At 36.6% G+C, this 14,229-nt stretch overlaps 1 protein-coding gene across 1 annotated transcript in view; it reads left to right on the plus strand.

Moving 5' to 3' along the window:
- The window catches only part of TTC21B (tetratricopeptide repeat domain 21B), a 66,239-nt gene that overhangs the window by 32,228 nt on the left and 19,782 nt on the right, over nucleotides 1-14,229 (plus strand). Inside the window, exons 15-21 of the mRNA XM_081096287.1 lie at nucleotides 2,684-2,922; nucleotides 5,061-5,133; nucleotides 5,746-5,856; nucleotides 6,597-6,732; nucleotides 8,315-8,421; nucleotides 12,722-12,910; nucleotides 14,003-14,113. Coding sequence (XP_080952413.1) covers nucleotides 2,684-2,922; nucleotides 5,061-5,133; nucleotides 5,746-5,856; nucleotides 6,597-6,732; nucleotides 8,315-8,421; nucleotides 12,722-12,910; nucleotides 14,003-14,113 — 966 coding nt within the window. The remainder of the gene's footprint in view (nucleotides 1-2,683; nucleotides 2,923-5,060; nucleotides 5,134-5,745; nucleotides 5,857-6,596; nucleotides 6,733-8,314; nucleotides 8,422-12,721; nucleotides 12,911-14,002; nucleotides 14,114-14,229) is intronic.

Genomic DNA, 14,229 nt, shown 5'->3' on the forward strand with positions numbered 1-14,229 from the left:
CTGGGTTGCGGACATATCCCCAGTGGGGGATGTGCGGGAGGCCGCTGATCGATGTTTCTCTCTCATCGATGTTTCTAACTCTCTATCTCTCTCCCTTCCTCTCTGTAAAAAATCAATAAAATATATTTTAAAAAAAATAACAATACAATGTAATATGACATATTATGAAATGTATTAAAATGTATAATAGTATTATAATGTATGATTACCCCAGCTATAGTTATAATTCTGTGAATTCCTAAAGGCTTCACACACACATGTACACACAAGTTCTACTGAAATAAAATGGAAGTACCAACCTGAAATTTTAATACTTGAGGAAACAAAAGAACCAGTGGATGAATAACAACTTTGATAAACTTATAGGACAGCCATTAGATCAAATGCTTTAAAAAATAATAATACAGATGGATGGATGGATAGATGGAAGATAGCAGGTAATTCTGAGAGAATTCAAGAAAATGAAGAACTTAATGTCATTGATACCTGATTTTTGGATTGCAGCAGTTGCTAATTTATTTTTATATTTCCGTGGAAGTTAAGAAGGCTATCCTATATAATAAAAGGCTAATATGCAAATTGTCCCCTCAACTGGGAACTCAACTGGAAGTTTGACCAGGGGGCAGAGCTGGCTGGCCAACTGCCTGCGACCCCTCCCCCTGGCTGGCCCCGCCCCCAATCGGCACCCCCACCCCAATTGGGGGCGGGGCCGTTCCACCAACCACCTGCGGACCCTCTCCCTGGCCAGCCCGGCCCAATTGACCCTGATTGGGGTGGGCTGGCTGAACCCCACCCATGCATGAATTCGTGCACTGAGCCTCTAGTCTATATATATAAAAGGCTAATATGCTAAGTGTTCAACCAGTAGCCTTGATGCACACTGACCACCAGAGAGCAGATGCTCAGCTCACAGACATGGAAACATGGAACAAACTGATGGATCTCAGAGGGGAGGGAGAAGTGGGGACGGGAAGAGATTAACTAAAGATCTTATATGCATACTAGAGGCCTGGTGCATGGATATGTGCACCGGTGGGGTCCCTCATCCTGGCCTGTGGGGATCGGGTCAAATCCCTGCACTGGGCCTCTGACATCCCCCAAGGGGTCCTGGATTGTGAGAGGGTGCAGGCCAGGCTGAGGGACCCCACCGGTACATGAATCCGTGCACCGAGCCTCTAGTGTCTAGATCAGCCATGGGCAAACTACGGCCTGCAGGCCGGATCCGGCCGTTTGAAATGAATAAAACTAAAAAGAAAAAAAGACCGTACCCTTTTATGTAATGATGTTTACTTTGAATTTATATTAGTTCACACAAACACTCCATCCATGCTTTTGTTCCGGCCCTCCGGTCCAGTTAAGAACCCATTGTGGCCCTCGAGTCAAAAAATTTGCCCACCCCTGGTCTAGATAATTGCCAAGTCTCAACTTCTCTTTCACTAGTAAATGAACATAAAATGCATTTAAATAAAAAGAACCAGTTGCCATGCATAAATAATTGATTCTAAGATGTGCTAGTTTTTTCACATCTTAACATTTCTGAAATCCGGATGTTCTATAATACTTAAAGTTGAAATGGATCTTAAATGACATTTGAGATGAATCTTAAATAACATTTTAGATTCATTGAGGTACAAATTTGGAAATGAAGTAATATGTTCACCTTAGGTATAAGAAAAATGATGTCCTGATGTAGATAATAAAGGAGTCTGCTAGTTAATGGGAAGCCATTGGGTGCAGTCGGTGACCAGACTAGATCGCATTAGTGAGGTAATAATGAACATGGCTAACATTTAGGCTTTGGAGTCAGGCTGCCTGAGCTTGAATTCTGGTCTATCATTTGTTAACTTCTTAACTCTCTAAATCTCAATTTCCTTACTGCAGGGTAGGAGTAATATAGTAACTACCTTACTGGTTGTTTGTGAGAATTAGATAGGTTAATACAATGCTGGGTGTAAAGTAAATGCTTATCTATAATAATAAAAGTTTAATATGCTAATTAGACCGGACAGCCAAACAACCTTCTGGACATCATTCCAGACGTCCTTCTGAATGAAGCCGCTGTGGCGGGGGCCGAAGCAGAGGCGGTTAGGGGCGATTGGACAGGCAGGCGAGCAGTCAGGGGTGATCAGGCAGTCAGGAAAGCAGTTAGGGGCAATCAGGCAGGTAAGTGAGTGGTTAGGGGCAGGCAGGCAGAGTGGTTAGGGGTGATCAGGCAGGCAGGTGGGTAGTTAGGAGCCAGCGGTCCTGGATTGCAGGAGGGATGTCTGACTGCCTGTTGAGGCTCTATCTTGGGATCAGGCCTAAATAGGCAGTTGGACATCCCCTGAGGGGTCCCGGATTGCGAGAGAGTACAGGCTGGGCTGAGGGCCCCCGCCCCTTCCCCTGTGCACAAATTTTGTGCACCGGGCCTCTAGTTAAATTATAGTAGTGGTGTCTCTTGTGTAACAACTGCTGTTGTCTCAGTTATGTAAACACTTGTCAGCTAACCAGTGTTTATAGTGTTACCTGAATTTGGTTTCTGCATTTAGTTTTAAATTTTTGTGCTTTTATGAAAATTCATCAGTATTTCATGAATATCCTAATTGTGCTAGCATTTTTTGTTCATTGTGTTTTCATAGAAAATCCTAATTTCTAGTATAATTTGTTGAATATTTTGAATGTTATTTTTATTTTATCCTTACAGCATGAGGCAGCAAAAGTGTTACAAGATGCTATCCATGAATTTTCTGGGACATATGAAGAATTGCGTGTTACCATTGCTAATGCAGACCTAGCTCTGGCCCAAGGAGATGTTGAGCGGGCTTTAAGCATGCTTCAAAATGTTACATCTGAACAGCCTTATTTCATAGAGGTCAAAGAAAAAATGGCAGATATATACCTGAAGCATAGAAAAGAGAAAATGTTATATATCACTTGCTATAGGTAAATGGTTATTTTAATGCATTTACCTCCTAAAATTAATTCCCAAATTTGTTTTACTTCTCTTTTAAGTGTTTTGTGGATACTTTATAGATCCTTGCCTTCATGTTCTCACTTCCTTCTCCTACCATCAACCACAGTCACTCTAGCTGAGCTACTCTCTCAAAAATATAAAGCATAATACTTATGATTACTTCAACCTGTGGCTCATTCTGGTTTCTCAGTTCTCCTCCCTCATCAGATGGTACTTTTAGACATCTTTCTGTTGGGGGAAGGGAACGAACAACAGTTATATGTATTAACAATTTAAGACAATTATGTAATGTAACATCAATTCAGGGGCTATGGTCATGTTTAATTCCTTAATATAATAGACTAGAGATCCGATGCATGAAATTCATGCCAGAGGCTCAGCCCTCGCAGCCGATGCGGCTTGCCTTGGCCCTCGCAGCCCCAGCTTCGTCCAGAAGGTCATCCAGAAAGATGTCCAGAAGGTCATCTGGCTGTCCAGTCTAATTAGCATATTATGCTTTTATTATTATAAATACAGAAAAAGAATTATTGCTTAGTTTATACTACACTAAGGTATGGATTACAAATGTTCCTTGGTGAAAGGACAGGGACTTTAAAACTTATATTGTGGCCCTGGCTAGTGTAGCTCAGGTTGTTGAATGTCATCCCATACACCAAAAGATGACAGGTTTGATTCCTGGTCAGATCACATACTCAGGTTTTGGGTTCAATTCCCTAGTTGGGGCATGTGTGGGAGGCAAACAATCAATGTTTCTCTCTCACATTGATGTTTCTCTCTCTCTCCCTTCCTCTTTCTCTAAAATCAATAAAAATAAATTAATTAAAAGTTATATTCTGATGCCCTTAGGAGTTATTGGGATACACAACACATACACATGGACATATACACACATGCACACACAGAGGTTGCTTTTACTCTTCCACCAGAACAAACAGATAAAAATACATACACACACTCCACATAAGAGAAAAATTAACATTTTTAACTTTGGAAAACAGTAAAATACTGATGAATTGTCAAACCAAGTCAAATTGGTTCATCTAATATATATACATATATATACACATATGTGTGTGTGTGTGTGTGTGTGTGTATCATAGCTCAGAAATCTGCTCAGATTCTTTTTTCTTGTCTCTTTAGATCCTTTTATTTTTTTAATTAAATCTTTATTGTTGAAAGTATTGGCATGTCCCCCTCTCTCCCCCATTGATCCTTTCTAGCCTGCCCCCATCCCTCCTCCCATGCTTAGATTCTTTGTAGGTGCTGTGTGATTCAAAGAAAGGGAGCAGTACCCCAATATAGATAGATGAACTAAAGTTTCTACATCACATTTCCTAAAGATGAGCACTAACTATCATCTCTAATGGTGAAAGTATTTCCAAATAGGATTGATTTGTTTGAATGCAGTATAATATAACAGTTAAAAGCATAGGTTTCTGTTTCAAGAAGATCTGACACATTAGCTGTAGACAAATTCATCATCTATAAAATCAAAATAATAATTCTTTTTCTCATAAAAGTTTTTGACCAATTACTAGTAAATGAGATACTATATGTTAATGACTTAATATTACATTCTTATTTGAGTAACTTTGGTATTTTGACTTTTACTAGTTAAATTTTTCAGGTAAAAAATAAATAGGAAATACTGAAGCAGAAGACTGGATATTTTTTAAAGTAACTCATTTCAGCACATGGTTAATGCCATGAATACCAGAGCTCAAGATACCTAGGAGAATAAGTGGTGTGTCTCCACCCCCTACCTACCCAACCCCCCCAGTTCCATCCTTTTTGGTACCTTTACTTCCATGTCATTTCAAAATTAAACATAACAAAATATATTTCTGGATGCAATTTATCCACCTGTACTCTGTTTCCTGCATTTCAGAAAATGCAAAGACTTAATGAAAAAAAATGATTGACCTAGCATAAACAGTCTGGTTATGGTATGGTGGTTTTGTTTTTTGTTTGTGTTTTTCACAGTGTTACACTGTTGGATATGTAGAAGGTACTCTGAAGGTTATTGGGTAATTGAAATAAATGTGCTTACCTTTTAGAAGAAGATATTTGTATTCAACATACTAAATAGTGTTGGTCTGATTTCCAGAGAAATTGCTGAAATAATGCCTAGCCCTCATTCTTTCCTTCTCCTTGGAGATGCATACATGAATATTCAAGAGGTAAATTTCTGATGCTACTGAACTTAGACTTTTAAAAAATCTTTGTGATTAGTATAGCATCCCAAATTAAAAGGAATTTGGTTTTCTAAATAATGTTTACTTTACTTAATATTCAGGATTCAGTCATCACAATGAAAGGAGACAACCATTATAATAAAAGCATGCTTTTCTTTTCAAATTGTGATCCAATAATTCAACACTATCATTATTTAAAATAGAGATGGTATCAGAAGCAAGTTAAGAGGCTCCTTTAAACAGAAGGATGAAGAGAACTATTAGCTATGTGTGTTTTCTTCAAAGGGAAGCAGTCCTCTGACTCTATCTGGCTTTTGTGATGACTGCCAGAAATGAAAAGTCAAGAACTTTTCTCTTCTCAGATTATTATTATGAAGGCAAGAGACAATTAACATGGGTAGGAATATACTGATAAGTTATACCTATACTGGTGACTGTCACCTTTCTGAAATTATTAAGGTTTCTAGACTTAAATACATGCTTTATTAATCTTATTAAATATTCCAAATGAAAAACATAATTATATAAATGTTGCCATTAGTGGAATCCAGCCAAGCTCTTTATCTATTGCCTATTTTTTATGTCTGTCAACATTAGCCTGAAGAAGCCATAGTAGCATATGAGCAAGCATTAAATCAAAACCCAAAAGATGGAACACTGGCAAGCAAAGTTGGGAAAGCGCTTGTGAAAACTCATAACTATTCAAAGGCAAGTAATTTATAGTTTAAAATATATTTATTAGGTCAAATTTTTCAAAGTCTACTCTATGATAGGCCTTCAGCAAACACCGTTTGTATCTTGCTGGTTGTAAAACTCCAAATTTGTGTCCACGAGCTGGAATTTGTGCTAAAGGCTTTCTCTTGTCTCAAATTCTTGTTCACTGCATTTTGCAAAGACTGTTTGGACTAAAGTTCACTTCAGGCCTCATCTTACACCTAAATTCTTAATCACTAAACCAGTTGCTATTAACATCTCTTTCATTATATGACAAAGCATAATAGATGTCCTTTCTCTGGAATGAATTTTGGTAAGCTATGTGCTTTGAGGGTTGGGTTTGGTGTTTATTAGTTTGTTTGCCTCTTACAGAAAATGCATATTCTTTAGTTATATTTTTGCTCTATTCCTGGTAACTGTTGAATATTTATATAACAGCTAGCAAAGTATTTGCATTTGATAAAGTTCACTGGCTTCTGGAATAAAACCATTATTTTTTTTTTTCACCAAGCACTCTGTTAATAAGCTACTTATACAAGAAATGCTAGTTGCCTTGTGTGATGTTTGATTCGCTGAGGAAAATGGCATAGTTAACTGGTAGTGCAGATACATGCCTAAGCTTCTCCTTGGTTGTTTTCAGTTATGTGTATGTTTTAAATCTGTGTGTAAGTTACCTATGCTTGAATGCCATTCTCATTGCCTCTTTCTTCCTAACCAAAATGGATTTTGTTTAGGCAATCACTTACTATGAAGCTGCACTGAAAAATGGACAAAATTATCTTTGCTATGACCTGGCAGAGCTTTTATTAAAATTGAAGTGGTATGACAAAGCAGAAAAAGTCCTTCAACATGCTCTAGCTCATGAACTTGGTATGAAAATATTCCTGATTTGAAAAAAAGTACACCTGATATACCTTATCTTTTTTATTTTTGTATTATATAAATGTGTATTTGTATTCCCAGTATTTTATATGTGAAGTTGTTTATTTCATTGATCTGAATACCACTCTATTAAAATAAGACATTTGAAAAATCTATAACAGATTTATGAAACAGTTAATTGTGTTACAGAAAGATACTTCCCAAAATGATGTAAAGGAAAGTTCTTTTAATTTGCATCTATGTCTGATGTTTAAACAAATAAACATTTTTATTATAAGTTTTTTAAAAATGTATTTTTATTGATGTCAGAGAGGAAGAGAGAAAGAAAGAGAAACAGAAACATCAATAATGTAACATTAAAGAAATAATTTAAATAAACCACTTTAAACAGATTGGCACAGACCACGTGCTTCTTAAATGGTGGAAGAAACATATTTCTGTTAATTATTTAGGGTTCTTTTACTACTCTTAGATCACAAAGTAATAATACTAAATATTTAAATCGCACTTAACCACATGCCACACTTTATTTTAATTGCTTTGCATATGGTGACTTACTTTGTACTTATTAACTTTAAATATTATATGAAAACCCTATGAAATAGGCACTATTAATTCCCCTCTTTCACACATGGAAGGGAGGCACAGAATAGTTAAGTACTTGTTCAAGGTTAAATAGCTAATAAATGATGAAGCCTAAATTTGAAACCAGACTGGTTGGCATTACAATTGGTGTTCTTACTGGTTACGATTCATAGCCTATCAAATAATCTATTATTTTAAAAAACAGCACGTCTTCATTACATGCAGCAGATATTCTATCTTATCTTTTAACTAGAGGCCTGGTGCATGAAATTCATGCACAGAGGGGTGTCCCTCAGCCCACCCTGCACCCTCTCCAATCTGGGACATCCCTCTCACAATCTGGGACTGCTGGCTCCTAACCACTCGCCTGCCTGCCTGCCTGATTGCCCTTAACCACTTCTGCCTGCCAGCCTGATTGCCCCCTAACTGCTCCCCTGCCAGCCTGATTGATGCCTAATTGCTCCCCTGCCAACCTGGTCACCCCCAACTGCCCTCTCCTGCTAGCCTGGTCACCCCAACTGCTCTCCCCTGCCGGCCCGATCGCCCCCAACTGCCCTCCCCTGCCGACCATCTTGTGGCAGCCATTTTGTGATGATGTGGGGGTGTCATGTGAGGGCGCGAGGGCCACCTAGGCTTTTATTAGTATAGATGACTTCAATAAGCAGAAATTTTATATACTTAAGAACTAAAATTGAAATTATTAACTAAGTTATTACATTGTTATTTCTAAATATATGTCTTAAGAAAAACCTCCAATTTTTACCCAGTTCTTTATTTTTTTCTTCCAAGCTATTTGTATCTTTAAAAAAAACAAAAACAAAAAAAAACAAGCATGGCCATTCCTCAGTTAACTGAATGAAAAATTTTTAACTTTGTTCACTATTTTTCAAAACCATTCTTTCCAAAGACCATTTTTTAAACTGGTTGAAAAATGTAAGCATTTGTTTAAAAATATTTTCCCCCAATGTATTCAATTCTTTCATAGTAAATGAATTGTCCGCTGTCATGGAAGATGGACGTTTGCAAGTTCTTCTAGCAAAAGTTTACAGTAAAATGGAAAGACCTGGTGATGCAATCACTTCATTACAACAGGTAAATGCATTTGTTTGTGAGGGTGGTTGTAGGTGGAGGATGGATGCAGAAGGAAATATGCCACATGTAAGAGTAAACCAATCTCTTTTGACCCATCATTCACAGAAAATAAGTCAAACTGGAAATGATTGAATGCCTATGAATTATACAGTTTAAATATATTATTGCTAATTATTATAACAAATAGGGAAGTTGATTTTTTAATTCTGTTTTACAGCTGAGGAAGTTTGGTTTAAAGCTTTTGTGAAGTCATATGATAGGTGGGATTTGATATGAATTTTTTTTCTTCCTTTATTTATATCTTCTTTAATTTATTTTAACATTTTGTTGTTTATACTGTAGGGGTTTTGCACATTTTTCCTTTGAACTATTCCCTAAGTAGGTGATATTTTTAATGATTTTTCCATTTCTAGTTTGCTAACAATTTTTTATAAATTAAATTTTATCATAAATCACTTTCTACATCTATCAGGATACTCATGTGACTTTTCTCCTATTTTTTTTTCTGTAAATGTGATCTATAAAATTGATTTTCAGATGTTAAATCACCGTAATAGCCCTGAAATATGTCATTTTTTGTAGTTTTTTTAAAACAATAACTGGAATTTAAAGATATTAGCTAGTATTTTGTTCAAGATTTGTATATCTATGTTCATGAAAGATATTGATCCATAGACTGATGCTTTTTTTTAACATTTGGAACAATTTGATATTAAAACCATTGGGACTTCAAGGCTTCTTGATGGAAGATTTTTATTAATAGATTCAACGTCTATAATGGATTTAGAGTGATCATTTTAAAATTTCGCTTATGTTGGTTTAGATGGCTATTTTTAAGCAATTTTTTATTTCATTAAATTGTCAAATTAATTGATATTTGTTCATTATATCTTAACCGTTGAAAATCTGGAAATACTGTAGAAATATCTTCTTTTATAGTCCTGATATTGGTCATTTTCCTTCTGTTATTAATGATCAGTTATGCCAGGGGCTTATTATAATAATATTAGAGGCTTGGTGCACGACATTCATGCACTGGGGGAGGGGTGTCCCTCTGCCCAGTCTGCACCCTCTTCAATCTGGGACCCCTTGGGGGATGTCCAACTGCTGGACTGGCAGTTGGACATCCCTCTCACAATCTGGGACTGCTGGTTCCCAACTGCTCACCTGCCTGATTGCCCCTACCGCTTCTGCCTGCTAGCCTGATCACCCCTAACCACCCCCCTGCCAGCCTGATCGACACCTATCTGCTCCCCTGCCAGCCCAGTCGCCCCCAACTGCCCTCCCCTGCAGCCATCTTGTGGCTGTGGGCACCACCATCTTTGAGGATGGGGCAGTCTATTAGCATATTCCCTCCTTATTGGCTGTGGGTGCTGCCATCTTTGTGACAGCGTGAGGGTCAATTAGCATATTCCCTCTTTATTAGATAGGATTCTCAGAGAACCAACTTTTTCCTTTTCTGGCTTGATGAAATGTTTGCTTTTTTACCTCACTAAATAGTTTTCTCTACTATCTTTGGATATGGTGCACTAATCTTTTTCTAGACTATTGAAATACTCCATTAGGTAGTAACATAGGCTGGGTTAGCCTTTGTTCTTTTCTTATTTATTTAAGGTAATAAATTTATCTCTAAGCATTGCTTTAGATACACCCCACAAGTTTATTATTGTTCAGTTTATAATATTTCCTTACTTCTACTTTGATCACTTCTTTGACCCATGGGTTATTTATAAGTATAGTGTTTATCCAAGGATCTCACTTCTAGGAACATATCCTAAGAAGACTGAAACACTAATAAGAAAGAATATATGCACCCATGTGCTCATAGCAGCATTATTTACAATAACTAAGATGTGGGAACAGCCCAAGTGCCCATCAGTAAATGTGTGGATAATAAAGCTGTGGTACATTTACACAATGAAATAGTATGCAGTAGTAAAAAAACAGGATCTCTTACTCTTTGAGAAAACATGGAAGGACCTGGAGAATATTATGCTAGGCAAAACAAGCCAGTCAGAGAAAGACAAATCTCACATGATTTCACTTACATGTGGAATCCAATGAACAAAATAAACTGATGAATAAAATAGATCCCGAGACATGGAAGCATGCAACAGACTGAAGATTCTAAGAGGAAAAGGGGGTTGGGTGGGTGGAAAGAGGTTAACCAAGGATCTTATATGCATACTAGAGGCCCAGTGCATGACATTTGTGCACTTGGGGAGCGGGGGATACCTCAGCCTGGCCTGCCCCCTTTCACAGTCCAGGAGCCCTCAGGGGATGTCCAACTGACAGCTTAGGCCCACTCCCCGGTGTTAAGCATCTGCCCCCTGGTGGTCAGTGGGTGTCATAGTGACTGGTCATTCCACCATTCAATTGATTTGCATATTACCCTTTTATTATATAGGATATACATAATCCATGGACACAGACAATAGTGAGGTGGAGGGCTGAGGAGGGGATAGGAATGAGAAGGAGGGGATGAATGGGGGAGGGGTGAAGGGAACATCTGTAATACTTTCAACCATAAAGATAAATTTTAAAAAATTTAAAGTGATAACTATTGCATATGGAAATAACATAGTAAACACTTAATATATGGCAGTTATTTTTCACAGCATATAGCTATAAATATGGTTTGAAGTAAAATCTGTTTATGTATAAAAAATAAAAATAATAGTGCTCAATTTCCAGGAAGTTCCATTTTTTGTTGTTATCTTTTTTATAATTATTTCTAGTTTAATTTCGCTGTGGTCAGACACGGTTTGAATGATTCAGCCCTTTGACATTTGTTAAAGCTTGCTTTATGCCCTACATTGTAATCAATTTTGGTACAGTTTCCATGTGGATCTTAAATAATGTTGTTGACTGGGTCATTTGTTCATTGATTTGCCCCACATCTTCGCTGAGCTTGAAGTAGAACATAGAGCATCTCACTATTTTTGCTTTTTAGAATACCACTCTTTTGACCTCATTTTCATGTACCCAGAAGAGTTTTGCATTCTGTGCAACTTATTTATCAAATGTTTTGGTTTTGAGCTTTAGCTAACAGAAGTTCTAATTCTTTAATTGCAGGAAAATTCTAGGGGAAATCACTTTTTAGCAAATTATCTTCTCTGTGAAAAACATCTAAGTAAATCAGAAATAAAGAATCTATATGCCATAAAACACTTAACAATTTTATAATTTTATAAAATTTTAATTGATAAGTACAGACTTATATTTTGTTATGCTTCTTTCACTTAATATTCATTTCTGTGGATTTTACCAGTATGTCTTTGTAGCTACAACTCCATCATATAAAAGTAAAATTTCATGAAGCAGTCTTAACCTTCACCAAATGCTGTATCTAATAATATTCTCTAATCCTTTCTCTTTCATTTCCAGAAAAATGCTTATTATAATGTCCTAAGTTAATGTTAAGACCTGTAATTCCAAAACATACTCAGCTTTAGACCAGCTTCATTAAACACCAGTTGTCAACCGGCATTTTGACAGGGGTCTCCAAAAGGGCTCCCTGTGTGTAGCATAATGTGTGGCAGATGGTGAACATTCACTGTTTGTTACATGAACACATGAATGCATTAGTGAATGATTAGCTCAAAGTTAAATTTTATTGTGCAGGCTTAAAGCACAGGAGTTCTCTGTCACTTATTAAAGGAAGGTCTCAGTGTGTCAGAAAACAGATCTGTGGGTGGAAAGACTAATGTTCTTCTAATTTAGCAACCTTCTCTACATTCTTACCCTGAGGAAGACCCCAGCCTTCCTTCTGGTTGTCTGTGAACAGTGTAGGACCATATGTATGTATACACCAAAAATTGATTAGCTATTTTCCATTCTTAGACATTGGGCTATTTCAGAGATTTTTTTTGTTTTACTTTTGATGTTTCTTCGTTTTTACAACAAATAACAGAATGCTTTTTTTCTTTATAATAAATAACATGTTTTAAGTCATTTCCTCAATATCTTTCAAAGAGTGGAACATTTTTTCCAAATGTTGGTTTTATGGTTGTATTGTTCCCTAGTGAGCTTCCTGCACATATCCTTATAACAGTGGGAAAGACTCAGTAATTTTTAGTACTTCAGTTGAAAAGTATAGGCATGCTGGCTCATTTGTGAACAAGTGCATGTTTAAGACCTCAACTAAGATATTTTCTTTAGGTCAGGATTTGTTAGCTCAGGGGCCAATAATGCTTTAATAAATCTTCTGTAAAGTTTATATTGTGTGTTCATATTGAGAATTTGTTAGTTTCTACTTCTTTTTTTAAAAAAAATCCTTTTTATCCTTATTTTTTCCTAGGCTCGAGAATTACAAGCTCGGGTATTAAAACGTGTTCAGATGGAACAACCAGATGCAGTTCCTGCACAGAAACATTTAGCAGCTGAAATTTGTGCAGAGATTGCAAAACATTCTGTTGCTCAGCGAGATTATGAAAAAGCAATTAAGTTTTATAGAGAAGCGCTTGTTCATTGTGAAACAGATAATAAGGTCAGAACCTTCATAAAAGTTTAAGCACCTTTTATTCCAGATGTCATCTAATTTCTCCAAATGTAAAATTCGTATCAGTTTATTAAGAAAGATTTAAAAAGAAATATAACAAAAATACAAGTTAAAAATTAATACTGTGTCTAGAAATCCTTCAAAATAGTTATGCCTTTAATAATATTAGAATCTAAAAGTTATGAAGGAATAAGTGACAAAGTAAATCTGTAAGCTCTTTGATGTTCAATATTCATTTGTGTTTTAGTAATTACTTTAAAACAATTTCTCAGTCTCAAATAAATATCTGGCTCTAGATGACTCAATTCAGCTTGCTACACAGCCCTTGTACACCTCTTTTTAAATTACTGGATATGCAGAAATGACTAGATTGAATCTCTTAACTCAAATGGCACAGTTTGGGAGTAAATGTAAAAGTAATATTGATGTAGAAAACAGATACTGTATAAACTAAAAGTGCAATTTCTCAGATGTTGATAGATGATTAATTTTTTTTTCTTAGAAATCTCTAAAAATAGCTAAATACTTAAATAAGTGATGTATAACAAAAGGCAATCGTATTCTAGAATTTAAAGTTTAGGATTGAGCATTTTGAAAATACAATTCTTTCAGATATAAGGCAAAAATAATCTTTTTTAAGGCATTACCAAATAGGCACCTGGTTCCATGATGGCTGCAGGAGCTATAATTCTAGTAGCAGTATAAAGCATACCTTGGGAATTGTCTGTTTCAGGCTTTTTATTTTACAAATGAGAAAACAGGTTCTGAGAGGTAAGAGAGACTTGGCCCCATCATGGGAAATCTTGGACCAGAATCTAATTTCCCGATTTAAGCCAGTGTTCTTTTCACAATGTTTTGTGTCTCTCTACTTTTCAAATGAGTTACCACCCATTTTTCCTTTTTTCCCCCCTCAGGTATAAGAGAAAAGAAAGATGAGTGTGCCTATAGTTTTCCTATCTATCATGCTTGGCATTTTTATTCCAATAACTTTGATCAGCTAAAGGTTAATCTGTGTGCAGACAATTTCCTCAGGCACTGTTTCTTCCAGTCTCTCACTAATCGTGCCCTGACTGTCCACAGATAATGTTGGAGCTGGCACGGTTATACCTGGCACACGATGACCCTGAGGCCTGCCTGCGGCACTGTGCTCTGCTTCTCCAGAATGACCAGGACAACGAGGCTGCCACCATGGTTAGTCCCAGAGCCTTCAGTTCTGTAAAGGCGGCTGTTTTAGGATCCACGGGGGAGTGTCACCCTTTATCCATAAAACTAATGCTAAATGAGAGGCCTGCCTCATGTTGGCTTTT

Source organism: Myotis nattereri (genome assembly GCF_964212035.1).
Source record: "Myotis nattereri genome assembly, chromosome: 7".
Lineage (NCBI taxonomy): Eukaryota > Metazoa > Chordata > Mammalia > Chiroptera > Vespertilionidae > Myotis > Myotis nattereri.